The 27,727-nt window shown below is 40.6% G+C and overlaps 1 protein-coding gene across 16 annotated transcripts in view; it reads left to right on the top strand.

The window, feature by feature from the left end:
- RIMS2 (regulating synaptic membrane exocytosis 2) overlaps positions 1-27,727 on the top strand; it is a 786,041-nt gene that overhangs the window by 125,917 nt on the left and 632,397 nt on the right. For 7 of the 16 annotated variants that reach the window (XM_043507439.1, XM_043507442.1, XM_043507450.1 and 4 more), the window contains exons 2-3: positions 10,012-10,044; positions 10,442-10,528. The exons of the other annotated variants lie outside the window; for them this stretch is intronic. In XM_043507439.1, the coding sequence (XP_043363374.1) occupies positions 10,012-10,044; positions 10,442-10,528 (120 nt within the window). The remainder of the gene's footprint in view (positions 1-10,011; positions 10,045-10,441; positions 10,529-27,727) is intronic. 16 annotated transcript variants of the gene reach the window in all.

Raw genomic sequence — 27,727 nt, 5'->3', positions numbered from 1 at the left:
AGAATGATACAAAATTAACATGGCACACATTAAAAACTGGCTAACTGATATGTCTCACATTGTAATTGGGTGTGTTTCTGCTGGGGTCCCACAGGGATTGGTTTTTGCCCCTATACTATTTAACCTTTTTATCAATTACCTGGAAGAAAACATAAAATCATTACTGATAAAATTTACGGTTGACACAAAAATAGGGGGAGTAGTAAATAATGAAGAGAATAGGTCATGTATACAGAGTATTTGGATTGCTTCATAGGGGGTGCAAGCAAACAATACATGTTTTAATTTGGCTAAATGTAAATGTATTAATCTAGGAACAAAGTATGCAGGTTAGATTTACAGGATGGGGGAAGGATCTCTATTCTGGCAAGCAGTGACACTTGTGGATTGTGGTGGATAAATCAGCTGAAGATGAGTTCTCAGTGTGATGCTGTGGCCAAAAGGGACAATGGAATCCTTGGATGCATAAACTGAAGAATCTCAACTAGGAGTAAAGAGCTTATTTTACCTCTGTATTTGGTAGTGGTGTGACCATTGCTGGAATACTGTATCCAGTTCTGGTGTACACAATTCCAGAAGGATGTTGATAAATTAGAGAGGGTTCAGAGAAGAAGCATGAGAATGATTGATTAAAAGATTAGATAACATGCTTTTTAATGATAGATGCAAGGAATTCAATCTAGTTGGTTTAACAAAGAGAAAATTAAGGGGCGACTTGATGACAGTCTATAAGTACCTACATGGGAAACAAATATTTAATAATGGGCTCTGCAGGCTCGCAGAGAAAGGTATAACATGATCCAGTCGCTGAAAGTTGAAGCTAGACAAATTGAGATGGAAAATAAACTAAATTTTTAACAGTGAGGGCAAATAACCTTTGGAACAATTTATCCAATGTCGTGGCAATTTTTAACTCTATGCTGTAGTCCAAAGAGGAATTATTTTGGGAAGTTCTATGTCCTGTGTTATACAGGAAGTCAGATTACATGATCACAATGGTCCCTTCTGGCCTTGTGTGACAGGATGCTATTAGCAGCATCCTGTTCACTGACATTGCTGCAGCCTGGAGGAGGTTGCAGGCCCAACTGAAGGCAATGACACACCTTCTGGTGGGGGATTGTGAACACCTGGGTGATAATGACTGGGTTAACAAGATAACGGGAGAATATAAGAATAGGAAACGGAGGCAGTCAAGCAGGAGCTCAGGAGGAGTTCTTGGGAGGTTACTCAGAGAGTGAGCCTGGGCTGGGGAGTGAGGGCTGCAGGGAAGTTTTTGTCCTTGCTATAAGCCTGTGTTTTGTGTTATGGGGAGGTAAGAGGGAAATAAATACACACGTTGGTGAAGGATAAACACCTTGGCATGTGTTAATGATTGTGGAACCACCTGAACTAGTCAGGCAGTGAGGTTCACTGGGTAGGGATGGAGGTGCCTTGTGACACTTGGAATCTATCAGTTACTGTGCTGATTATTCCACTGACTTGATTCTGGCGTTTGTCAAGTCACTTTAATCTTTGTGTATCGTTTTCTCAACTTACTTCACTACAGTATCTCAAAGGGGTGCAATGAAGATTAATAGTCTACGTTTGTCCAATGCTTGGAAAAGTTAAGTCTTTAGAAGAGCTAAGTAGTAGTAGTAGTTTCTTTGTTATTAATACCCATGTCAAATGCCAGAAACAAAACTGGAACAAGTTCCAGCATTGGGAGAATCATCAATTTAATCAACAATCTTAATGTATGGTTTTATATGAATAGGAGAATAGTGTAACATTTGGATTTCATAAGGATACTATGATTTCTAAATACTGAGATATTCAGATTTCCTAATCGGACTGTTACATTGTTTTCTCTCCTCTTTCCTTCACGCACACTTTTCTCAAAGACAAATCCCTCCCCACTTTACCTTAGGTGTTTTCATGGAGTGGGGGGAGGAATTGGTGACCTGCAACTACTTTCCAGTCCAGAGCCTCTCTGGTTAGTCAGCACATGCTGAAGATTAAAGGAGAAGGAACCCCAAAAGACACTGGACAAAATTGGTGGCTTTGAAAATCTATTTTAGAAAGCTAAAAACAACAGACCCTGTGTTGAGGATAATAGAGTATTGGGTGTTCCTGCAAGTGAAGTAGCACTAGCCATTTTTTATCTCTGCTGTTTGAGCTCCCTCCATTTGCAAATAATCTCTCAGTAGTGGGTAATCGTTGTTACTGTAGATTGTAGGCAGGACCACTGTTCTTAAGGGTGCCTAATACTTTCCATTATAAGAACCTGTTTTCAGCTGATTATAATTTTGCCAAAGTTCAGCTGTTTGGTTTGAAATTTTCCATGCTAAGTGGCTGACTCCATTTTTTTTTTGAATGTTTGAGGGAAAAATGGGTTAGCCATTTCTCAGAATGGGGTTAGGGAAAAATACTTTGTTTTGCCTATGTTAAATTTTTATAATAATTGAATAAAATATGGAATATGAACTTCAAATTTGGCAGGTGGACCATGAAAATCTGCCCAAATTTCAACAAGTACTTAGCATCTGAAAAATCGTAATTCACACACACTCAACTGAGCCTTGATGGAATAAATTTGTTAGTCTCTAAGGTGCCACAAGTACTCCTTTTCTTTTTGATGGAATTTGGCAGCTAAATTCTCAGATTACAGCTGCACTGAGCATGTCTCTTCTGTGCGCTGAAGGGTTCTACTAACCTGGCACACAGCAGAAGGAAGAACTGTTTCTGGCATAAAGAGGGGTAAGCAGCAGGGAGGCATACAGGGAGATTGGGTGGGGGGGCATAAACAGGCTGCAAGGTGAGGAAAGAGAAGGGGGAACAGAGGCAATATATGGATATTGGTTTGTAACCACAAAAGCATGTTCAAGAATATGAATTGAACCCAGGAACCTTGCATCTCAGCATTCCTCTGCTGTCTAGCAAATAGCTCTGAAACCTGCTGAAAAAGTTTGTGTCAGATCCCCATTTAGTGGCTTGTTCACATGGAGGATAACAGCCTTCTACTGTTATCAATTACTCCATTAGTTAAAGTTGTAGAGAACTCTGTGCTCTGGATCTAAATATTCCAATTCTGGTGATGATGCTTGTAAAGGGTTGGAATGGTAGCATTTAATTTTTTTCCAGGATTATTATTATTTATTTATTTATTTATTTATTATTGTTAAACCTAGGAAATTATATTAAAAAGTTAAGGTTGTAAAGTCAAGGAAGATCTTTCCCTCATTCAGTGCAGAGGATGAATGGTGCTCAAGGAATCTATTAGGTCTGTGTAGTGAATGAGTCTGTTGTCTGTAGGACCTCTTGTCTTAATTTAGATGGAATACATGGGCCAAAAGAGTTAAGTATTAACATAACCCTATCACTGTTCAACGTTGAACAGTGTTAAACAAGCTTTAGAGAGTTTGATATACTCAGCCTGCTTAGTACCATGGCAAACACACCATTAAAATCTTTCTTCTATTTAAGATACAGAAAAGCAGGAAAAAGAGTTAAGGCATTTGAATTGTAAAATTTTAAGAGAGGTTTTTATTTTAACGACATTCGTTATTCCCTGTCCCTTTCCCATAGAAAGTCATCAGAAGGAAGCCAGCCCCACCCCCTGTTTGACAGTCTCTTAGATGGTAATAAGTGTCTTTTGGGGAAAAGACAAGTTAGCTGAGATGGGCTAGAGCTGTCATTGTTGCTACTGTTAAAGTCCTGTCCTATTTCCTAGAAGACAAAACAAAACAAAAATACATAGAAAGGGAAAGAAAAGATAGTAAATATGGAAAATATTGCTTTTGTCTCTGATGTTGACTCTTACTACATTTTTACTGCTGGAAAAACACAGGTACAGAAAATGGTCTTATCAACCACTCAGAGACCTGGCAAATTTGTAACAACATTGGGCTGTTCAAGGGCATTACTTTTAGTTGTCTCTCTTACAGCAGTGTTGCAAAATACGCAGTGTTGCCTGGCTAAGTCAGACTTTTATTGAACAGAAGTCAAAAGAGAAGAATAGTAAAGAGAAGAAGTATGGTGGGGAAGGAAAACATGTGGGAGAGGAGTGTGACAAAGTCTCACATTCTGAGTGGCCTTTGGAATTTTGCTGGAGCCAGTGAAGAGGGTGATATCATATAGGTCCCTCTCTGGCTCAGTCTGGTCAGGACATCTCTTTGGCCAGTATCAGGATCATGAAGGCACAGTGGTGACAGCAGGCAGTTGGGTGGCAACCATCATGGTGTAGCTCGCACCTTCCCCTTCTCTTGTTTTTCAGACAGACAATATTTGCAGTTGTTCTCTCGTCCATATTTTCCTTCCAGATTTTCTCTTTTTAAGAACTCTAAAAGGGAGTGGTGGGTGGAATAGCTCATCCCCTCATAATTTTGTTTGCTAATTAGGCCTAATTTCCAACACACCAATTTTGGTTCATTAATTTATGGTCCCACACTGTTCTTGTGTGCTAGATATGATCTTAACACAGCCTTGAATAATATCAATAGGCCTTTTTTGTTTAGACCAGTTTTTCTGTCTCTTCCTTTTGCACTTTTTCTCATCAATATTTGTTGTTATAGGTTATTTTAATACTGTAATGGAGTCCTCAAAGGGTTAAGTAACCTTCTAGTTAGTGCACTTAGTGCCACCTCCCTGTCTGGATGTGTCTTGCAGTCCAGGTCCTCTTTTAATCAAAGGTGCAATGAGGTAGGCAGGCAGCTTGGGTAGTAGTAGGGACAGTAGTATGGGAACTTAGGTCCATCCACTCTACCAAGCTCTGAGCCAGAGTCCTTGGAGGGTCAACAGTGTCTAGCCCCCACAAGTGGCCTCCAGGTTCCCTCCCTGGGTCACTCCCTACCATCTGCCTTTCTCCCCCAGCTTCCAGTCCAGTATAAGGTGAAAAGAAAAAGAAAAGGCAACCAAACCATCAGCTGCATCTGAGCTCAGCACATGGTCTTATTCCCTCAGGGAGGCTTCTCCAGCACCCTTCAGGGTAGGTCTGCCCTCCTGCCCAGCCTCCCTCTTTCTGAGCTCCATTGCTCTCTATTCAATCCTTTCTCCATCTGGAACATGCTCTGTAAGGTTGGAGGGGTGGGGTTATGGGGACTGTAATGTTCTTTAATCTCTTTTAGCCCAGTGTGGGGTATGTATACCCCATCTCAAATACTTTATGAACTTTCACTCAATTTTAACAGTTGAGCTCACATTAGGGTAAATTTTGTAGGCTTCATTATCAAAACAGACACCCCGCCTCATTTCTTGTAGAGGGTTGGAGGGTGTCTAGTGAATGAGGCAGGGGATTGCAGGAAGAGAAAGAATGGCCTCATGGTTTAGGTAGTTGAATGGTGCCCTGTAGAACTGGATTCTATCCCTGATTCTGCCACAGAGTGCCCATCTCTTTAACCAAAACTTTTCAGAGGTGATCACTAATTGTATGTCCCTTATTTTATGTATGCCCAACTAGAGCCACCTCGGGTCAGATTTGAAGAAGTGTACTTACAACTGCATTGAAGTCCGTCTGGGCTATGCATTGAATATATAAAATGTTAAATACTTTGAAATCAGTTCCTAGGAGACTTGAATTGTGCAGTCAAAATTAGCAGCCATTTATGTCAATGTTGGTTTTAATTGCTCAGTGATTCATTTGACCATCTGTAAATGAAGATGAATATTCTTCACCTCACACCTTACAAGTGTGAGGTGAAGAATATTTCATTAATATTTGTTTTGAGGACCATAGAACAGTCCATGTGGAAAGTAATTATGCTGTATTCAATGCAGAGAAGGCATGTGGTAAATAAGGCTTGGACCTTACATTGAACAAGAAGGATACAAAGAACTATTGAATAGCTACCCATTCAGGGACACTGTCCATTATGGGCACTGAATGAGGTAGAGGTCATATGGAAAAAATAGTATTTGATCACAGAATCATAAAATATCAGGGTTGGAAGAGACCTCAGGAGGTCAACTAGTCCAACCCCCTGCTCAAAACAGGACCAATCCCCAACTAAATCATCCCAGCCAGGGCTTTGTCAAGCCTGGCCTTAATCTCTAGGGTAGAGGTGGTAGAATCTCCTTCCTTAGAGGTTTTTAAGGTCAGGCTTGACAAAGCCCTAGCTGGGATGATTTAACTGGGACTTGGTCCGGCTTTGAGCAGGGGGTTGGACTAGATGACCTTCTGGGGTCCCTTCCAACCCTGATATTCTATGATTCTATGATTCTATGATTCTAAGGAAGGAGATTCCATCACCTCCCTAGGTAACCCATTCCAGTGCTTCACCACCCTTCTAGTGAAAAAGTTTTTTCCTAATATCCAACCTAAATCTCCCCCACTGCAACTTGAGACCATGACTCCTTGTTCTGTCATCTGCTACCACTGAGAACAGATCCAACCTCTTTGGAACCCCCTTTCAGGTAGTTGAAAGCAGCTATCAAATCCCCCCTCATTCTTCTCTTCTGCAGACTAAATAATCCCAGTTCCCTCAGCTTCTCCTCATAAATCATGTGTTCCAGCCCCCTAATCATTTTTGTTGCCCTCCGCTGGACACTTTCCAATTTTTCCACATCCTGTTTGTAATGTGGGGCCCAAAACTTGATCCAGTACTCCACATGAGGTCTCACAATGCCGAATATAGGGGAATGATCATGTCTCTTGATCTGCTGGCAATGCTCCTACTTACACAGCCCAAAATGCCGTTAGCCATCTTGGCAACAAGGGAACACTGTTGACTCATATCCAGCTTCTCATCCTCTGTAACCTCTAAGTTCTTTTCTGCAGAACTGCTGCCTAGCCACCTTGGTCCCTAGTCTGTAGCAGTGTACAGGATTCTTCCGTCCTGTGATTAAAGACTTAATTATAATGCATAGGTACAATTCACTACAAATATATGGGCTGAATTAAGGTTGCACAAGGAAACTTAATTTAGACATTTCCTAACTTTTGCATCTGTGTGCTTGATTTTTCAACTGTAACTTACTTTTAACATAGTGTGGTGTGTTTAGTGTATTACAATATCACACACACAGAGGCAAAAGCAGTGATAGGAAGTTATTAATTCTGTGCTGTATGTTTTGTCTCTATGCAGTAAATTATGAAATATTTTCAGGATATCATGTTTTACCTGCTGTCTCACTGACTCTTTAATAGACCACTCTCCTAGTTTTGCTTTTTGTGGATGTTCATTGAACCTTTCCACAGTAGTAATTCACTATGGCATCATAGAAAGCAGGAAACACTTGGCTACTGCTTGAATTTTTGGCACAGGTTACAGTAAACTTCTATGACTTTCTGTACTTCACTACATAGTACCCTGTGTGTATATGTGGCCCTTGCTGTGTGAGATAGGAGTGTAATTATGTGTTGGTAGAGCACTGGATAGCATGCACAAAGCTAAACATGTACTTCAGCTGAAATGACAGGTTTCAGAGTAGCAGCCGTGTTAGTCTGTATTTGCAAAAAGAAAAGGAGGACTTGTGGCACCTTAGAGACTAACAAATTTATCTGAGCATAAGCTTTCGTGAGCTACAGTTCACTACATCGGATGCATTCAGTGGAAAATACTGTGGGGAGATTTATATACACAGAACATGAAACAATGGGTATTACCATACACACTGTAACCAGAGTAATCACTTAAGGTGAGCTATTACCAGCAGGAGAGCGGGGGGGAGGGGGGAGGAAAAACCTTTTGTAGATATAATCAAGGTAGGCTATTTCCAGCAGTTAACAAGAATATCTGAGGAACAGTGGGGGGGGGTGGAGAGGATAAACATGGGGAAATAGTTTTATTTTGTGTAATGACCCATCCACTCCCAGTCTCTATTCAAGACTAAGTTAATTGTATCCAGTTTACAAATTAATTCCAATTCAGCAGTCTCTCGTTGGAGTCTGTTTTTGAAGTTTTTTTGTTGAAGTACTGCCACTTTTAGATCTGTAATCGAGTGACCAGAGAGATTGAAGTGATCTCCAACTGGTTTTTGAATGTTATAATTCTTGACGTCTGATTTGTGTCCATTCATTCTTTTACGTAGAGACTGTCCAGTTTGACCAATGTACATGGCAGAGGGGCATTGCTGGCACATGATGGCATATATCACACTGGTAGATGCGCAGGTGAACGAGCCTCTGATAGTGTGCCTGATGTGATTAGGCCCTATGATGGTGTCCCCTGAATAGATATGTGGACAGAGTTGGCAACGGGCTTTGTTGCAAGGATAGGTTCCTGGGTTAGTGGTTCTGTTGTGTGGTGTGTGGTTGCTGGTGAGTATTTGCTTCAGGTTGGGGGGCTGTCTGTAAGCAAGGACTGGCCTGTCTCCCAAAATCTGTGAGAGTGATGGGTCGTCCTTCAAGATAGGTTGTAGATCCTTGATGATGCATTGGAGAGGTTTTAGTTGGGGGCTGAAGGTGATGGCTAGTGGCGTTGTGTTGTTTTCTTTGTTGGGCCTGTCCTGTAGTAGGTGACTTCTGGGTACTCTTCTGGCTCTGTCAATCTGTTTCTTCATTTCAGCAGGTGGGTATTGTCATTGTAAGAATGCATGATAGAGATCTTGTAGGTGTTTGTCTCTGTCTGAGGGGTTGGAGCAAATGCGGTTATATCGTAGAGCTTGGCTGTAGACAATGGATCGTGTGGTGTGATCTGGATGAAAGCTAGAGGCATGTAGGTAGGAATAGTGGTCAGTAGGTTTCTGATATAGGGTGGTGTTTATGTGACCATCATTTATTAGCACCGTAGTGTCCAGGAAGTGGATCTCTTGTGTGGACTGGTCCAGGCTGATGAGTTGCTGGTGAGTATTTTTGCTTCAGGTTGGGGGGCTTTAAGAATTATAATATTCAAAAACCAGTTGGAGAACACTTCAATCTCTCTGGTCACTCGATTACAGACCTAAAAGTGGCAATACTTCAACAAAAAACTTCAAAAACAGACTCCAACGAGAGACTGCTGAACTGGAATTAATTTGTAAACTGGATACAATTAACTTAGTCTTGAATAGAGACTGGGAGTGGATGGGTCATTACACAAAGTAAAACTATTTCCCCATGTTTATCCTCTCCACCCCGCCCCCCTCCCCCACTGTTCCTCAGACGTTCTTGTCAACTGTTGGAAATGGCCCACCTTGATTATAACTACAAAAGGTTTTTCCTCCCCCCCCCCCCCCGCTCTCCTGCTGGTAATAGCTCATCTTAAGTGATTACTCTGGTTACAGTGTGTATGGTAATACCCATTGTTTCATGTTCTGTGTATATAAATCTCCCCACAGTATTTTCCACTGAATGCATCTGACGAAGTGAGCTGTAGCTCACGAAAGCTTATGCTCAAATAAATTTTGTTAGTCTCTAAGGTGCCACAAGTCCTCCTTTTCTTCTTTCTGCTGAATCTTTTCTTAAAGACATTTGACCTTACTGGAATTGCTCAATAGCTATTGTGGGTAATAAATAGCTGTCAGCCTTTTTCAAGTCCTAGTAAGGTTTATTCAAACAAAACTGACTCGTTTAATTTTCATATCTGTACTGTACACTGATGCTTGTGAAATAGAAATGTAATTTAGAAAGTGAAATCAAGGTTTAACTTCTAATTTAATCTACTGGTTCAGGAAACTAGATTCACTTCACTTTGAATTAAAATCGGTGAGAATTTAACTATACATGTAGACCCTGAATATTTTTCTCTATCAGAAATATAAAAGTATAAAATATTAATATATTAACTTATGATTAAAACACTACCTTTTTCCATTTTGTAGGTTAATATATTTCTAAAAATATTCTAATATGCTAAACTATTCTGTCTAAAGATTAGAAATCAATCACAGTACTTCCCTCTACTAAATTTTAGATATTAATATTACATTACCTCATTTTTTAGTCTTAGTGGAAGTTAAAAAAGAATATGGTTCACTACAACTATATGGACAAGTATTAAGTAAATCTAGTTTATACAAAATTAAACTATTTTTCCCCATTGGATGTAGATTATAGAACTGCAGATGGAAACTGTTTTCCAGTACATTGCACTCAGTTGTGCAAACTTATTTTTTTAGGGTCAAAGAAGAACAAAAACCACAACCGACACAGTAAGTAAAATATCTTAAAAGTACAGTAGGCTTGACTTTTCTACCTTTGCCATGTTCTGCTTTCTGCACCTTTGATGGTATTAGCTTTCACTAATACCTGATAGGCTGCAGCTAGTTTGTCATCTGCTTCCTGATTGGCTTGTAAGAGAGCTGCCTGCAGCTTCTTACTTCATCCACATGTTAGCTGGATGTAGTTTCTTGCTGCCTGCTTGTGGCCTGGTTAAGTGTAAAACTTTAATTCCCTTACATCCTTAGTGGCTGACTTATTATTGCAGTTAACATTCCTATTGGCTGTAGCTTTTCCACCTGTATATTTCCATTATTATTGGGTAAGAAAACACTTAAACTAGTATGATTTATTTGGTTATTCAGTCACATTATTTGCTTATTTAAACAGGTGGTTTCCCTTTAGTGGGATCACTGAGCTGGTAAATAACGTTCTTCAGCCACAGCAAAAACAGCAAAATGAAAAGGAGCCCCAGACGTAAGTAAGCTGCTCTCTGTAGACTAATTCATGTCTCTATAGCATTAAAACATACTGGAGAGTATGTGTAAAATACTTTCCCATTCATAACATCCTTACAAGAGCATTTTACAAGCTGACACTGCCTTTGCTTTCAGAGCTTTGATTGGCAAAGAGAAATATGCAAATTAAGTGAGGGCCCACTTTTCCCCGACAATTGAGTTGATTTGTTTTTTCCCCCCTAATCTATCTTAGGAACTCTCACTGCTCCATTTAATGGCTTTCCTTGCAAGTACTCTTTATGAAAAACTTCCATTGAAGTTAACATGAGTTCTATGCATGGGAAGGTTGAATTATCAGACATGTAGTATTATATGTAGCATGTCTATGTAGATACACAGTATTTATGATATGGGTCATACATAGAATGCTATAAAATATACATCATACATCTGAAGAGCTGGGAATTTTCCATTTCATTTTTTTCATGACGTTGAAATATTTGTAAAGTTTCTGAGCTTTGACAGATATGAGGTGAAATCCTGGTCCTATTGTAGTCAATGGGAGTCTTGCAGTTGACTTCACTGCAGCCAGGATTTCACTGATGATCTTTTTACAGTGCCCATGCCACGATGGATTTCCTTTAAGGAGAACCATATGAGAAATTAACTGTTTTTGCCATTTGAAAATGTTAAGGTTGAACAGGACCTGGCAAAGCTAGGAGATTCAGACTTACGGTTGAACTTAAATCATGCAGCCGCAAATAAAAAGAGAAGAAAGTTAAGAATAACTTTAATTTCAAATTTCCTAGATTTTTCTAAATGTTGTAGCCTAATGTTATAGCTTTATAATTTATGGAGTTTTATTTTATTTATTAACTTATTTTATGGGAAAAAGTCTTGTTGGTTTATATAATTAATTTTTAAAATCGTTTTGGGCACATGTTTAGGTGGTTTTAAAACATGCATTTTTATTATTTCCTTTTTATATATTTTTCAGAGACCTGTCCGGTCCCTTTGTTAGATATATATTTAGCTGAGTTTCTTTTAGTTATTATAGGTAATGGCAGTTTTAGTTTATTGTGAAAATATATATTTAGAAACATAATCTTAAAAAAATTGCACAGGAGAACAATTTGTGGGATTGGGTATACTAAGCCCTGAATTTTGCAATTCTTGCAAACATTGTTTAGAAAAGGCTGTATGATTTGGCTTTAATGGGATCACTGAGCTGATAAATAAAGTTCGTCAGCCACAGCAGAAACAACAAAATGAAAAGGGGCCCCAGACGTAAGTAAGCTGCTCTCTGTAGACTAATTCATGTCTCTATAGCATTAAAACATACTGGAGAGTATGTGTAAAATACTTTCCCATTCATAACATCCTTATAAGAGCATTTTACAAGCTGACTGCCTTTGCTTTCAGAGCTTTGATTGGCAAAGAGAAATATGCAAATTAAGTGAGGGCCCACTTCTACAGACAATTGAGTTGACAATTTTGCACTCAACTAGTTTTTTTTTTTATACACTTATAGGCTAAAACATAAATTTGATCAAATATATACTGTAATTTTTTGACACACACACACACACACACACACACACACAATGCAAAATTTCATGTGAAACTTTTAAACCTTTCATCCAGAATTTTTTTAAAGGAAAGCAATAACCTCTTGAAAAGAGTTGTTAATGGAAATGTTGACGATTAAACTACAGCAGCAGAAATGTTTAGCTATAAAGTTATATATTTGTATTACTTATATGTTTACACACACACACACACACACACACACACACACACACACACACACACACACACACATTATTTCAGTTTTATTTATACTTTTTTATGATACCTGAAGTATCTAATTTCACTCAATTATATTGTAGGATATATTTTCCAGTGATCTACTATGAGGAGTATTCACTTCTAACATTATAATAGCTGTCTAATAATTTATCATGACTTATTATGTGGCAATTATAATCAGAAAAGGAAGGGGAAAAATTGAAGAGTAGTCCTCATAATCCAACTATGATTTTATCCTTTTAAAAATTTCTACAGGATAGTGTATAATTTGTAATCCTAAAATCATAGATTTCTGGTAAAATTATAGAAGATGTATTTTTTTCTTCATGAAATACGACTTTAGTTACTGCTTATGTTCAGCTCACTATGCCACGAGATTACGTAAAACACTGAGATATTTGTCATAGTGAACATTGAGCCAAATTCTGCTCTGGTATATGTACAATTCCCACTGAAGTCATGATAGCAGGGCTCCTAGATCAGGCGAGAGAGCTGGTCAAAAAGTGGAAAAACAATTTCCGGAAAAATTTTGAAATTTCAAAGTTGTTTCTGTTTTGCAGGGCTCAAAAATTTTTCCTTTTAAAATTGCTTTTTGGCCAAAATGTACTGAAAAATTTCAAAATTTTTCATTTTTTTTCTCCTTTCTCCTCTATATTTCTTTTTTGTCAATGAGTACAATAAAATGGTGTCCTGTGGTGTGCGTTTTGTCGACTCTGCAACTTTTCAAAGGTGAGGAAATTTTGAAAAGTTACAAAATGGCTAATGGAGGAGAAGAATGGAAAAAGTGTGTGTGGGGAAACAAAACATCATTCTTTCTGTTATATTCAGTAATGAAAAGGAAGGAGGATAAATGTGTGAAAAACAGATGCAAAATTTTGCAATTTTCAGTTTGTGAAAAAGTGGAAAACAACTTTTTATGAAAGTTTTGTGTTTTGGAAAAAAGGCCATTTTTCAGCAAAAGTTTTAGTGAAAAGCTTTAACCACCTTTAATTGACCTTAACATTTGGTGACAGTCTGTGAACCAAGTGGTAAAATATTTAATATTACATTTTTTTCATTATTTAAAAAAAGTTCTTTTGATATTGACAAGTATTCTCTATTAGATTTTTGTAAGCTTATTTTTGTCTGAAGATAAACATCTATAAAATTCAGTTATTGGAAGAAAACTCATTTATGTGGTTTCTTCAGACATTCAGTTACAATTATTCAGAAGTCATCGAAGGGTCTGATCCTTCAACCTTTATTCATCTGAGGTTAATGGGACTACTTGGACGAATTAGGGTTACCAGTTTGTAATGCTTTTTCACTCTTAACAGGCAATATGAAAAAAACTTCACACAAAAAGTCTAGTGTGATATTTTTCACGACATAAAAGTACTATATTTTGTATTTCAGATACATCACATCAGTACCTACAGTGTCCAAAACTTGTGTATAAAGATACTACAATTGATCTGTTATCTTTGGCAAATGGGAGGGGCGGGGGTGCAGATGAGAAGAGGAAGAGTTAGGTGGCTAAATTTATTTCTAAAGTTCCCAAGATAAAATCGGTGGGGGAAGGGAGGAAGGTGTGGCGGGTGCTGAAGGAATTGAGGACGGGAATTTTGTTGTTGTTTTCAGTAGGGTCAGAATTCCACCTGCGTGTCTACTGGAAACATACAGAGGGGACTGTGGGTGTGTGGGAGAAATGCAAACTAGGTGAAGAAGGCAGTAAGGATTCCCTGTTGGTGCATAACCATGATGTTAGGTGTCTATTACAAGCAAAAATTTTAAAAAAAATCTATGCACTTGTAAAATACTCTTTAACTGACCATTAATTTAGCAGTGCTATACATTCACATCTCTAATATACAGATTTGAAGAGCTGCTGCATACTGGTCTTCTAATCTAGAGCATATGGGAAATAACATACAAGAACTTCTAGATAGACCAGTACATGGAACGTGATGATTTTGCTATGCTGCTAATATATGAACTAGAAGTACCATAGCCTACGAACACACTTTCTTATTTGAATAAGAATTAGCGGAGAAACTTGGAGAAGGAAAATCCAGTTGAAAGTTTACTTTTCTCATTTATTAGTGGTAACATAAGTAAGTTAAAGTGTTTTTTTGTTTTTGTTTTTAAACTGATTTTTTGAGTTGACAGAGGTTTCTTGGGACAATATGTCTTCTCTGTGAGGGCTGGCTCAAGAAAAAAACTCAGGACCCCCCCCATCAAAATGATTGACTTGGGTCATCCAGTATGCTATCTTCTCCCTAAGACATGTCCCAAACTGCTCTGTCATGCCAGCAGGGAGAGGCGGCGGAGGAGAAGAAATAGGTGATGTGTTCAGAATTGGTACTTGTGTGAAAAAGTTAATGTAGTCCTGTATGGAAATGTCGTGATAAACAGGAGGAGACAGAAACTTGCAGTGTTTTCCCAGTTAGGACTTTGATAAAAGGGGAGACATCCTGATTCCTGAGGGAACTCTAATTATTAACACTACAGAATTCTCAGCATGAAGCAGCTTTCATTTCACTTTTCAATTCTGAAGCCTAGGTAGCTAGCATTTCAATTAATTTTGCCATTGGTATAATTTAGCTGGGTTCCTTAACTTTTTTCTGCTTATTTATGGTCTGCAGATAGCTGTTGCAGCTGGGGATTGCTGGGGTAGACTGGGAAATAGCATGAAGCTGCTCATTCTGTCTAGAGTTTTATACTAATGCTTGCCACTATAGTATCTGAGCATCTTCCACATAAAATCAATAGCAATAATGGAGTCTGTAGTGGACTACATGTCTCTTGCTCTCTTCCCTTTTAGGGGTAAAAACTTAGCTTGTGGTACTGGTTTTTTTGGGAATATATAGTGGTGGTGGTAATCCTGTGAATGTCATTCTTGTTATGTTGGAAAGGCTTTTTCTAAGAGGAAGGTTTCATAGCATTTTCCAAACATTGTCAGACTGTGAATTTGTCTGCTTTCCCCTTGGAGTTTATTGCATAGCCTCTTGACTTAGAATGTTTTGTCCCCCAGCTCTCACATGCTTCATCTTCATTACTGTCCTGAATGTTTGTATGTCAGCCAAAGATTCCTCACACTGAAGACATCCTCAGCTGCCCAGCTTATGCAGCTTTATGGCTCCTTTTCACCATCAGCCTTTGGCCCATCATTTTTGATTGATGCAAATAGGTTTAGTATATTTTCTGTAAAAAAGTAGATTCATATTATTTGACTTCACTGGGAGGTGCAGGTGCTCAGTATGCCTCAGGATTTGGGCCTGAGTTTATAATATTCCGTCTTGTAAACGAGTTGAAAAATCGTGCAATTGTATTCTATAGTAAGCTCCCTTCAAAAGAACAAGGTTTATAAAATTTGCTTAAAGAAATGTTCAGAATATAAATATTTTATTTCTGCATGTGGACATGTTGGTTTATTTTTTGAAGTGTTGCATAATATATTCATTATTACTATAATAATGCAACTTGAGCTGTTAAAGATAATTTAAGAATATAGTAATACCATATTTTAAACATATCAGGGTGTCCTAAATAACATTTAATGTTAAAGAAATACATAAATTATTCTAGCCAGTTGCAAAACTATTTTTTGAAATGCGTAAACATTTTTTTTTCTTTTGGTGCACATGTGTAACACCCACTATTACTAAAGAAAGTTATGCATTTACAGCAGAGAGAATATACGTAATTCACTTCATCAGTGGCTGGTAGAATTTTTAAAGTCACCTTAGAATTGCTCCTGCTGATGATCCTAGTAGAACTCTCATTGCCTACAATGAGAAAAGGAGCAGGCCTTCTTTCCTGGCTTTTGATGATTTATCAGAAGGATGGCATTCTTAATATAATAAGATTCCAGAGTGTGTCACTCTGTAGCTTCGAAAGTCTGTTGTGTCAGTGTGAAGCTAAAGAAATTGCTACAAGCATGGTTGGGAGATCTTTTTGTTCAGAATATTACCAGGTTCTGTCGTCCCCCTCCCCACCCCCCATGTGACAGCAAGGCATGTACTATGCCATGCCATAAATCCTAGACCACTGTGGTATATGTCACAAGTAACTCAGCCAATCACCATCCTTACTTTACAGCTAATTTTCATGCTACTATTTTATTGGTTCTGTTAGGGAGACTGCACAGATGGTGGTTTCTTTGGCCCAACTGCCACAGTTCTTCAGAACTACCTATACAATAGCACACACAATAATCCCAAACACACCTCACTACAGCATACATCCCTGATTCACCAGCTGCACAAATACACCCAAGTCTCCCAGCACTATACAGCCCACACACAAATCAACACAACCAGCACAAACAGTAACCCCAAATATCACTCTGAATCCTAGAATGCATGATGAGTCAGTGTGAAGTGATGAAAACAGCTACAAGCAAAGCTGAGAGTTCTTTTTGTTTAGAATATCACTAGGTTTAATCATCACTGGGGTTCATGGTATGTTGCTGTCAGATTTTTAAGTTCTCAGCCATTTTTGGCTTTTCACACCCATGATTTCATGAATTGTATCTGTGACAGCACAGACTTTCAGGTACTAGTTACAAATGCAGCCTGTGTCAGAGGGTGTTATGGATTATTTATTTAGTTATTTAAATAATTAGAATCAAGAAAGTATTTTCTTGAACTGGTAAGATAAGTTTTGAGTGGGAGAGGGGAGCCAGACATAATAAAAGTACACTATTTATCATAACATCGTGACCACACATGGAAAAAGATTTCTCAAATCAAGCATGTTAAATTCAGTGCTTTCTTTCTGCTTATAACAATAGTGTGTTAATAGACAGCTATCTTGTGTTTTTTGAGTCTATTGTTACTTTTGTAGGGGAGATGATGTATATTTGTTACAAAATTAGATGTTACAGGATCTTAATTTTTCTACAAGATAAATCTCCACAACCAAGGTAACTTTTCTATTATTAGCCAAACCCGATATATTCTAAAAGAAATATTTTCAGTAAAATGCTAATTTATTAAACATCTGTGTTCTCTGACCAAGAACCTCAGATAAACCGCTAGCAGATTTGTTTATTAATTTTAGTTTATTTCTAGAGGCAAACCTCAAAATAAACTGATTTTCAGTCACTCAAGAATGATATAAAATTTTTGATATGCAAGTTTTTGAGTAATATTTGATTTCTACCATATATACTCATTCACTGTGATCTCCTGCTCACATCCCTACATTTTTGTCATGTATCCTACCCCATTGGAATAGAGTGGCCTCTGGTTATAGTGGGCAAAATTTGGAATTATAAAAGTTTTCTGTTATAACCATCATGCACTGTACCTATACAGCAAACAATGTAATTGTTCAGCTCATCTTCCCTCAAGGCACTGTTGCCTAAAATAGAACAAAGGAGTGAAATCAATTGTAAAACAGTATCAAGATATAACATTGCTTTAGTTTTTGACCTCTGTGCCATCTCATTAACCCCGTAGGAGAACACTTGACAAGTAGAGGTTTTTGATATGATGTACATTATTTTCTACATAAAATGGTCATTAAAGGAAATGATAGTGGATATGTTTCTCAGTATCTGAATAAAAATTCTTTAAAATAGATCGCCACATTGATAGTTAAGATAAAATAAAATATATATCAAGAAAAATAAATGTCTCAAACAATTTAATAGAAATAAATGGTTGATTATTGTTTGAATTTTGGACATGATGCATAAACATTGTCATGACTTTCAGATAATTGAGAAGTCCACCAGTAGATTATTTACTTAAAGCACAGAAATAAATGAACACAGGAAAATTATTAAGTTATTGCAGTCTTTTATTTACAATATGTTTAGTTCCTGAAAAAAATGGTTGCTCTTCGAGGAGTGTCCCTGTGGGTGCTCCACTTTAAGTATCTCAGCACCCTGCCCTTGTAATCAGAGATTTGTAGTAGCAGTGTCCCAGTTGGCCGCGCGCTTGCGGCAACTGTCTTGTGCCACTCCAAGCGGCTACCTAGCATGCGCACCAACCGACCCCCAGTTCCTTCTCTACACCCTTGGCTTGAGTCGGAGCACCAGCAATGCCCCTTCAACTTTGTAGAAAGTTCATATTCCTTCCTTTTTCTTTTATCCCCTCTATTAATGTTACTTTTAATTTCTTCCATATTTTAAAATTTTTTTTAGGGTAGTTTTTTCCCCTCCCGCCCCCTGCGGGCCTCCTCCAATGACTGCTTAAACCCGGGCTACCCCATTTTTCTGCAGAGCTGGACCTTCCTCAGGCATGCCTGGTTCCCCTGGATTTAAATCCTGCCTGAACTGCAGGCTATCAATACCCGTTTCAGACAGTCATGCTCAGTGCGTCCGCTGTCTCCGAGAGACCCATATTCCTCAAAAATTTTACAGTCTTCACTGTAAAAAATGGACTGTCAGGCACTAAAAGCCAGGGACTTCCAACTTAAATTACTCATGATGGCAAAATCCCTCAAGCCAGCCTCCAGCCCAGAGTCCAGGATGCCTCCTGGCCAATGGTTGCCAGCAGCAATCTCAGACAAGGGCTCTGCTTCCAAGGACCTTGCCCCTAAAAACGTGACCAAACACCAGTCTCAGACATCGCCACAGCGAGATCCACCAAAAAAGAAATGGTCTCCTGGCAAAAAATCTGCCTCAGTACCAATGGTACTGAGAGCCTTGGAGCAAGAGGCTACTGAGACTTCCTGAGGAGCCAAGGATCTGGTATGGGCAGGCTCTCAGTCAAATGCGCAATCCCTAGCTCAGCATGGACCATGCCGAAGAACGTCCCAGCACTGACCACTGTAATGGTGCCACCTACTGCATCTACACAGCTCAGCAAGACCTCAGCACCGACAATTCTGACCCTCTCCTCTCAGACTGCTCTGCCATCCTCGGCACCGAGCTTCCCAGTACTGCAACTTTTCACTAGACAGGCAGACCTGGCAGTTTCTTCAATGCCAGGGACCCCCCCACATTCAGTACTGATGGTACCCAGTGAGGCTGAAACCAAATCAGATCATCACCCCAGGAGCTTCAGCACGATGATGATGATCTCCAGTGATGATGATGAGGAGAACAACCCAGGACTGCACACCCTTGCCACTCCTCTGCAAAAGCTGGTCCCTCACATCACCAGCCACTAGTAGACACGCAAACTTGGAAGCCCCAATCCTGGCTGCCACCTCCTATGGCCCTCCCACCCAACTGGCCATATTGGGACCCATGGGCCATTTATAGGGCCCAGAACATTAGACTGCCTAACCCACCAGTCTCCAGAACACCCTGCTCTCCTTCACCAATGGACCCAGCACCTTCAGAGGCCCAGGATGAGGAGACTGAAGAACAGCAGGACGCACCTAAAGGAGACACCTTGCCACCTATGCATATGTCATCTTTGTCTTCAGATAAAACAATCATGCCACCTACCCCCCCACCACCACATCGGGAGATGACTTCAGATCCTTTTGGGATCTTTTCAAGAGGGTGGTGTACTTGTCTGAGCTCCCTGAGACCCAACATAAGCTCACTGACATTCCCCAGGCCTCCCCATCAGCAAAAATAGCACTGCCGACTAACGCTGCCATAATGGACCATAATCATCAGGCAGACACCAGCCACGGTCCCTCCTTCCTGTCGGACAAAAAATACTACATGCTGGCAAAAGGGGCTGAATTTCTCTTTACCCACCCCACTCCTAATTCAGTGGTCGTGGAGGCAGTAAATCAGAGGAGCAAACAGCAACAGTCTAGATCCACTCTTTACAACAAGGACTGGAAGAGGCTAGACCTCTTTGGGCGCAAAGCCACCGTGTAATTCCGCATTGCAAATTACTCTGCACTGCTCACAAAATACTGACAGTACCTGTTTTCTACAATGTTACCTTTTATTGGACATTCCCAGAGGAAAAGAGAGAAGCATACAAGTCCAACATCTATGAAGCTCTCTCATCACAAGGGTGGCCCTCCAAGCTCTCTCGATTCCAGCACGCTCCACCGTGACCTCCATAGTCATGCATCAGGCATCTTGGCTCCACCTACCAGGATTTCTGAGAAAGGTACAGGCTCTAGTTGAGGACCTACCTTTTGAGAGTCAGAAACTGTTTTCCAAATCCACCAATGTTTTCTGGCGTACTCCAAAGGACTCTTGGCATCTATGTCCTTGTAAACAAGAAAAAGCAGGGCAGGTTTTATAACCAAAAATTCCAGTTTGCACCATACTCCCTGCCTCAAAGACACTATACCCAATGCTGCAAACAGAGGCAGATGAGATGAAGGCAGAATCAAGACCAGCCTTCCACTTTTAAGCAATTGTTTTTTGAAGGTCTGGTAGAGGGCCTGATACCTCTACACTCTCTCTAATGCCGGATCTCAACCCCACTTGAACACCTTTTTGGGGACTGCCTGTCACTATATTATCCAGTCTGGAACAATATCACCACAGACAGATGGGTCCTGAAAATTATCCAGCAGGGTTACTCCATCCCCTTTATTTCTATCCCACCTACCCATCCCACTTCCCTGTCCCTCTTCAGGGACCCCTCTCACGAGCCCCTATTACAACAGGAAATAAACCACCTCCTGCAATTAGGGGCCATGGAACCAGTACCACCTCAACACAGAGGAAGAGGATTTTATTCCTATTATTTCCTCACTCAGAAAAAGAACTGTGGATGGCGATTCATTCTGGATTTATGCAAACTCAACAAGTTTGTGAAAACACAGTGATTCAAAATGGTGACCCTATTGACAAATCCGGCATTAGTGAAAGGAGATTGGCTCTCATCCCTCGACCTACAAAGACACTTATTTTCATGTCCCCATTCACCTAGTACAGAGAAGATTCTTGTGCTTTCACCCTAGGATATCAACATTACCAATACAAAGTGCTACCTTTCGGACTGCCCAAGAGTCTTTTTCCAAAGTCCTCGCTGTTGCTGCAGCTCACCTTCACAGACTAGGGGTCATGATTCTTCCATACCTAGACAACAGCCTGTTAAGAGCATCAACACAGTGGGCAGTGCTAGAGGTCACACAGACCACAATGGCCCTCTTCACAAACCTCAGAGGCCAAATAAATCTTCGGAAGTCCACTTTGTTCCCTGTCCGACAACTGTAATTTATAGGGACCTATCTTGACTGCCTCACAACAACAGTGAGGTTACCTCAACAACGCTTCTTCAATTTAACCAATCTGATTACTATGGTCATGCTCAGCCCACAAAGGTCTGTCAGGACATGCTTACAACTTTTGGAACACATGGCTGCTACGATTTTTGTCAAACATGCCAGACTACATATGAGATGCCTACAAGCCTGGCTTCGCACATGCTATATACCACACAAACACTCCCTCAACAGGCAGCTCACCATGCCCCACAAGGTAAAGGATTCCCTCAAGTGGTGGACACACCCACAAAATGTCTGCTCGGGATCCCTTTTCAACAGAAAGCTCCTACAATAACTATCACCACGGTTCCTCCCTCATGGGGTGGGGAGCTCACCTGGGCGACAACACGATCCAGGGTCGATGGTCCTCAATGGAAGCCACCCTGCATATAAACATACTAGAACTAAGAGCAGTCAGAAATGCATGCGAGCATTTCCTTCCTCTAATCCACAGCACAACTATCAAAGTCCTTACAGACAACACAGCACACATGTTCTACATAAACTGCCAAGGGGAGCCCTATCATATCTTCTATGCATAGAGGGTATACACCTTTGGAATTGGTGCAACTCCCACAATGTAGACATCTCAGCATTCTACCCACCAGAACACCACGGTGGACCAATTGAGCAGAGTCTTCTCACAAACCCACAAGTGGGAGATGGACTATGCAACCCTCACCACCATATTCAACCTCTGGGGGTTCCCAGCTATAGACCTATTTGCCACAGCTTACAATGCAAAGTGTCCTCAATACTGCTCCCAAGCGGGGCTGGGACGCCACTCCCTGGGCGACACCCTCCTCATGAAATGGGAGGCGCCACTAATGTATGCATTCCCTCCGATTCCACTTCTGAGTCAGGTTATACACAAGATCAGGCAAGACAAGTCCAGGGTCATTCTCATTGCCCCTATGTGGCCCTGAAAAAGATGGTTTCCCATATCTGAGACAGATGGCAGTGAAACCAACTTGAACCCTTTCTTTAATACCTCATCTCCTGACACAGGATGTGTCAATCACCCCAACCTAGCTCTTCTCCATCTCAAGACCTGGCTTCTCCATGGCTGATTGGGTATTGACAAAGACTATTCCGACGAAGTTAGACATATTCTTGAACAGCCGCAGGCTAAGCTCACAGAAAACATATACACAGAAGAGTACACGATTCTGCACCTGGTGCGAGTCTAGCCATATTTCTCCATGATCAGCCCCACTGCCCAGGACCCCCGAATATATACTGGGTCTTAAAAAATTGGGGCTATCCAACAGCTCCGCTAGAGTACACCTCGCTGCAATCATCTCGTTCCATAATAATGTGGATGGAGCCACTATCTTTGCTCATCCAACGACTAAGCATTTTCTAAAAGGCATGATGAATACCTACCCATACCCAATACTAAAAGACCCATATGGGATCTTAACCTCATCCTCTGTAGCCTCATGGGGAAAATATTGGAACCCTTAGTGACTTGTTCATTGCTACATCTATAAATGGCCTTCCTCATTGCCATCACTTTGGCAAGAAGGATAGGAGAGCTAGGTACCTTAATGGCACACCCATTATATACAACATTCTATAAAGATAAAATGATCCTACAGCTGCATTCTAAGTTCATACCTAAGGTAGCCTCGCCTTTTCATCTAAATCAACCAATATACTTGCCTGTGTTTTTCCAGAAACGATATGCCAACAACAGGGAGGCTTCTCTTCACAAACCTGATGTCCACAAAGCACTAGCTTTTTACCTAGAAAGAACAAACATTTAGAAAATTGTCTCATCTCTTTCTCTCCATAACAGAACGATCAAAGGGTCAGACCATCTCTAAAAATGGATCTCAGCTGTATCCATTTGTGTTACCAGCAGAACAATCTCCCTGCTCCACCAGGAGTTCACATGCACTCCATTAGAGTGTTATCAACATCAGTAGCATTTCTCAATGACATACCCATCATGGACATTTGCAGAGCAGCTACCTGGGCCACTTTTACTAAGCACTACACTCTTGAGCAACAATCAGCTGCAGACGCATAGTTTGGACTCTCAGTGCTAGCCACCGTAAATAAACCAACTCCGAAGTCCCCCCTCCATCTGTTACTGCTCCATAGTCATCTAAAGTGGAGCACCCACAGAGACACCCCTCAAAGAAGAGTTACTCTCCCTGTGCAGTAACTGAGGTTCTTCAAGATGGTTGTCCCTGTGGGTCCTCATCTATCCCCGCTCCTTCCCTCTACTTTGGAGTTTCACGGTGATCCTCTGGGGTAGAGAAGGAACTGGGGGTTGGTTGGCTGTGCATGCTAGGTAGCCGCTTGGAGCGGTGTGAGATGGCGTGTACGGCCAACTGGAGCACTGCTACTACAAATATCCGATTACAAGCGCAGGGTGCCAAGACACCTAATGTGGCGCACCCACAGGGACAACCATCTCGAAGAACTTCAGTTACTGCACAGGGTGAGTAACCTTTTTTCAATAGCAGTGAATTTTAAATAGTACTTCATAAGCCTATGTACTCACACTGCAGTGACACTTTTCTTAAGACAAAAATGTGTACTTTCAACTGACACACATGGTACTACAAACATGAGCTCTTGTTCAAATCCAATGTTGGTATTTGCAAACAAAAACTATATTAATATGAAGGTAAAGTTGAGAGTAAATGTGAGAGACTCATGTAAGTCATTCTGTGAGAGGCTGAAGGTGAACACCACATGGAAAGCTCAGTTTGTCTAATTGTCTAATTAATATGCAGCATCCCATGAATAGAGCAAGGAAAAACTGCATAGAGAAGATCACACCAAGTATGGCACACTCACTAGCTTACCCATTAATTTCCAAATAGTTCCTGGTCCTAGTCCTCATCTTGAAGGTGATTAGCCAAGCCACAGCATGAATATTTTGCGGATAAACTTTGTCATCTTTATTCTGTACTTTCAGTATTGTTGGTGCCAAAGATTTCCAGCTTTATGGGGGGAGAAGGAAATAACTGCTTTTAAAAAGAAAACAAGATTTTTTGACTTGCCTACTGATTTTTGAGCCCTGCCGTCCCTAATTGGTGTGTGATAATTTTAGGTTGAAATATAATCTTTAAATGTATGTGCAATGTGCAGACATCGGTATGGTTCTTGTCCTATCCCAGCTGCTAGAAGAAGGACTACACTTTAATTTACACATCTCAGAAGTTAAGGGAACTTCATTTTTCCTCTTTCTGTTCCTCTCTCTGAACATATTCCTACCTTCCTTTCCTCACTATCTCCTGCCCATTCCGGCTCCTTTTCCCTGTACTCATCACCTCTGTCTCCTGTCCGAGTCGCAGCTCAAAGAGAAATGAGGGTGGCTGTCTTGGTTGAGGGCAGTCTGGCTTCTAGTAAGGGCAGCCTTGCGTTCAGTGTCAAGATTGTAAGGAAATGTGGGCTATCTTAATTGAAGGCAGTCTGATTTCCAACCTTTAGAAAATAAGTGAAATATATCATGGTTTATAGATAATTACTTAGATGCCATTACTTAATGTAACCCATGGCTAGTGCTAAATGTAGGATTCTTTTCATGGATTAAGTCTTAATTTTTCAATAGTCACACATAATGTAAATCTATTTTATTAATTTAAGCATGCAGAAAAACTTGCAAGCTATCAAACCTGTTCTTTTGATTTACTCTTTTTAATGGTGGAAATATTACAAACAAAATGTCCTAACGAATTGTTAGTTTTTAAATTTAAATTTCTCCAATCACAGGGAGACAAACTCAGATTAATGAAAACTGGGGAAGGGGAAAGGATTCTTTATATAGGTTGGTGGTATGTGGTGATTGTTGTCAGCTTCAAGCTAGCTGTGACTTTTTTTCCTCAGGCTCGGAGAGCCCCATATCTATCTAAGGTCTAGTTGGAAAGCTGGATCCAGAGTTGCAAGGTCCAGTTGTCAAGTAGGAACCAGAGCCGCCCAGGGTTGGGGCAATTTGCCTCAGGCCCCCTAGTCCTGCAGAATACTACAGTATTGCACCTTTTTTTTTAATGGAAGGGGCCCCTGAAATTGCTTTGCCCCAGGCCCCCTGAATTCTCTGGGCGGCACCAACAAAGGGGGTATCAGACACACAGGCAAAGACCAAATTCAGGACAGTCTAGGGTATATTCTATAACCTAAGAAACACCAGAACCTGAATTCCAATGAGCTTTACATTGACTAGAGATGTAAATTAGAGAAGATTTAAAAAAGAGACAGACATAAAGGAATAAAAAGTGAAGAGTAAGTTCCTCATTCAGGGTTATTCACTCTGATTCACACACTTTATACTTCACTAGTCTATGAAAAGTTTCAGAGTAGCAGCCGTGTTAGTCTGTATTCGCAAAAAGAAAAGGAGTACTTGTGGCACCTTAGAGACCAACAAATTTATTAGAGCATAAGCTTTCGTGAGCTACAGCTCACTTCATCGGATGCATTTGGTGGAAAAAACAGAGGAGAGATTTATATACACACACACAGAGAACATGAAACAATGGGTTTATCATACACACTGTAAGGAGAGTGATCACTTAAGATAAGCCATCACCAGCAGCAGGGGGGGGGAAAGGAGGAAAACCTTTCATGGTGACAAGCAAGGTAGGCTAATTCCAGCAGTTAACAAGAATATCAGAGGAACAGTGGGGGGTGGGGTGGGGTGGGGGGGAGAAATACCATGGGGAAATAGTTTTACTTTGTGTAATGACTCATCCATTCCCAATCTCTATTCAAGCCTAAGTTAATTGTATCCAGTTTGCAAATTAATTCCAATTCAGCAGTCTCTCGTTGGAGTCTGTTTTTGAAGCTTTTTTGTGGAAGGATAGCCACTCTTAGGTCTGTGATCAAGTGACCAGAGAGATTGAAGTGTTCTCCAACTGGTTTTTGAATGTTATAATTCTTGATGTCTGATTTGTGTCCATTCATTCTTTTACGTAGAGACTGTCCAGTTTGGCCAATGTACATGGCAGAGGGGCATTGCTGGCACATGATGGAATATATCACATTGGTAGATGCGCAGGTGAACGAGCCTCTGATAGTGTGGCTGATGTGATTAGGCCCTATGATGGTATCCCCTGAATAGATATGTGGACAGAGTTGGCAACGGGCTTTGTTGCAAGGATAGGTTCCTGGGTTAGTGGTTCTGTTGTGTGGTGTGTGATTGCTGGAGAGTATTTGCTTCAGATTGGGGGGCTGTCTGTAAGCAAGGACTGGCCTGTCTCCCAAGATCTGTGAGAGTGATGGGTCGTCCTTCAGGATAGGTTGTAGATCCTTGATGATGCGTTGGAGAGGTTTTAGTTGGGGGCTGAAGGTGATGGCTAGTGGCGTTCTGTTATTTTCTTTGTTGGGCCTGTCCTGTAGTAGGTGACTTCTGGGTACTCTTCTGGCTCTGTCAATCTGTTTCTTCACTTCAGCAGGTGGGTATTGTAGTTGTAGGAATGCATGACAGAGATCTTGTAGGTGTTTGTCTCTGTCTGAGGGGTTGGAGCAAATGCGGTTATATCGTAGCGCTTGGCTGTAGACAATGGATCGAGTGGTATGATCTGGATGAAAGCTAGAGGCATGTAGGTAGGAATAGCGGTCAGTAGGTTTCCGATATAGGGTGGTGTTTATGTGACCATCGCTTATTAGCACCGTAGTGTCCAGGAAGTGGATCTCTTGTGTGGACTGGTCCAGGCTGAGGTTGATGGTGGGATGGAAATTGTTGAAATCATGGTGGAATTCCTCAAGAGCTTCCTTTTCCATGGGTCCAGATGATGAAGATGTCATCAATGTAGCGCAAGTAGAGTAGGGGCATTAGGGGACGAGAGCTGAGGAAGCGTTGTTCTAAGTTAGCCATAAAAATGTTGGCATACTGTGGGGCCATGCGGGTACCCATCGCAGTGCCGCTGATTTGAAGGTATACATTGTCACCAAATGTGAAATAGTTATGGGTGAGGACAAAGTCACAAAGTTCAGCCACCAGGTTAGCCGTGACAGTATCGGGGATACTGTTCCTGACGGCTTGTAGTCCATCTTTGTGTGGAATGTTGGTGTAGAGGGCTTCTACATCCATAGTGGCTAGGATGGTGTTTTTAGGAAGATCACCAATGGACTGTAGTTTCCTCGGGAAGTCAGTGGTGTCTCGAAGATATCTGGGAGTGCTGGTAATGAAGGGCCTGAGGAGGGAGTCTACATAGCCAGACAATCCTGCTGTCAGGATGCCAATGCCTGAGATGATGGGGCGTCCAGGATTTCCAGGTTTATGGATCTTGGGTAGCAGACAGAATACCCCAGGTCGGGGTTCTAGGGG

This window comes from Dermochelys coriacea, chromosome 2 (genome assembly GCF_009764565.3).
Source record: "Dermochelys coriacea isolate rDerCor1 chromosome 2, rDerCor1.pri.v4, whole genome shotgun sequence".
Classification (NCBI taxonomy): Eukaryota; Metazoa; Chordata; order Testudines; family Dermochelyidae; genus Dermochelys; species Dermochelys coriacea.
This window is presented reverse-complemented; position numbering and strand designations above follow the sequence as displayed.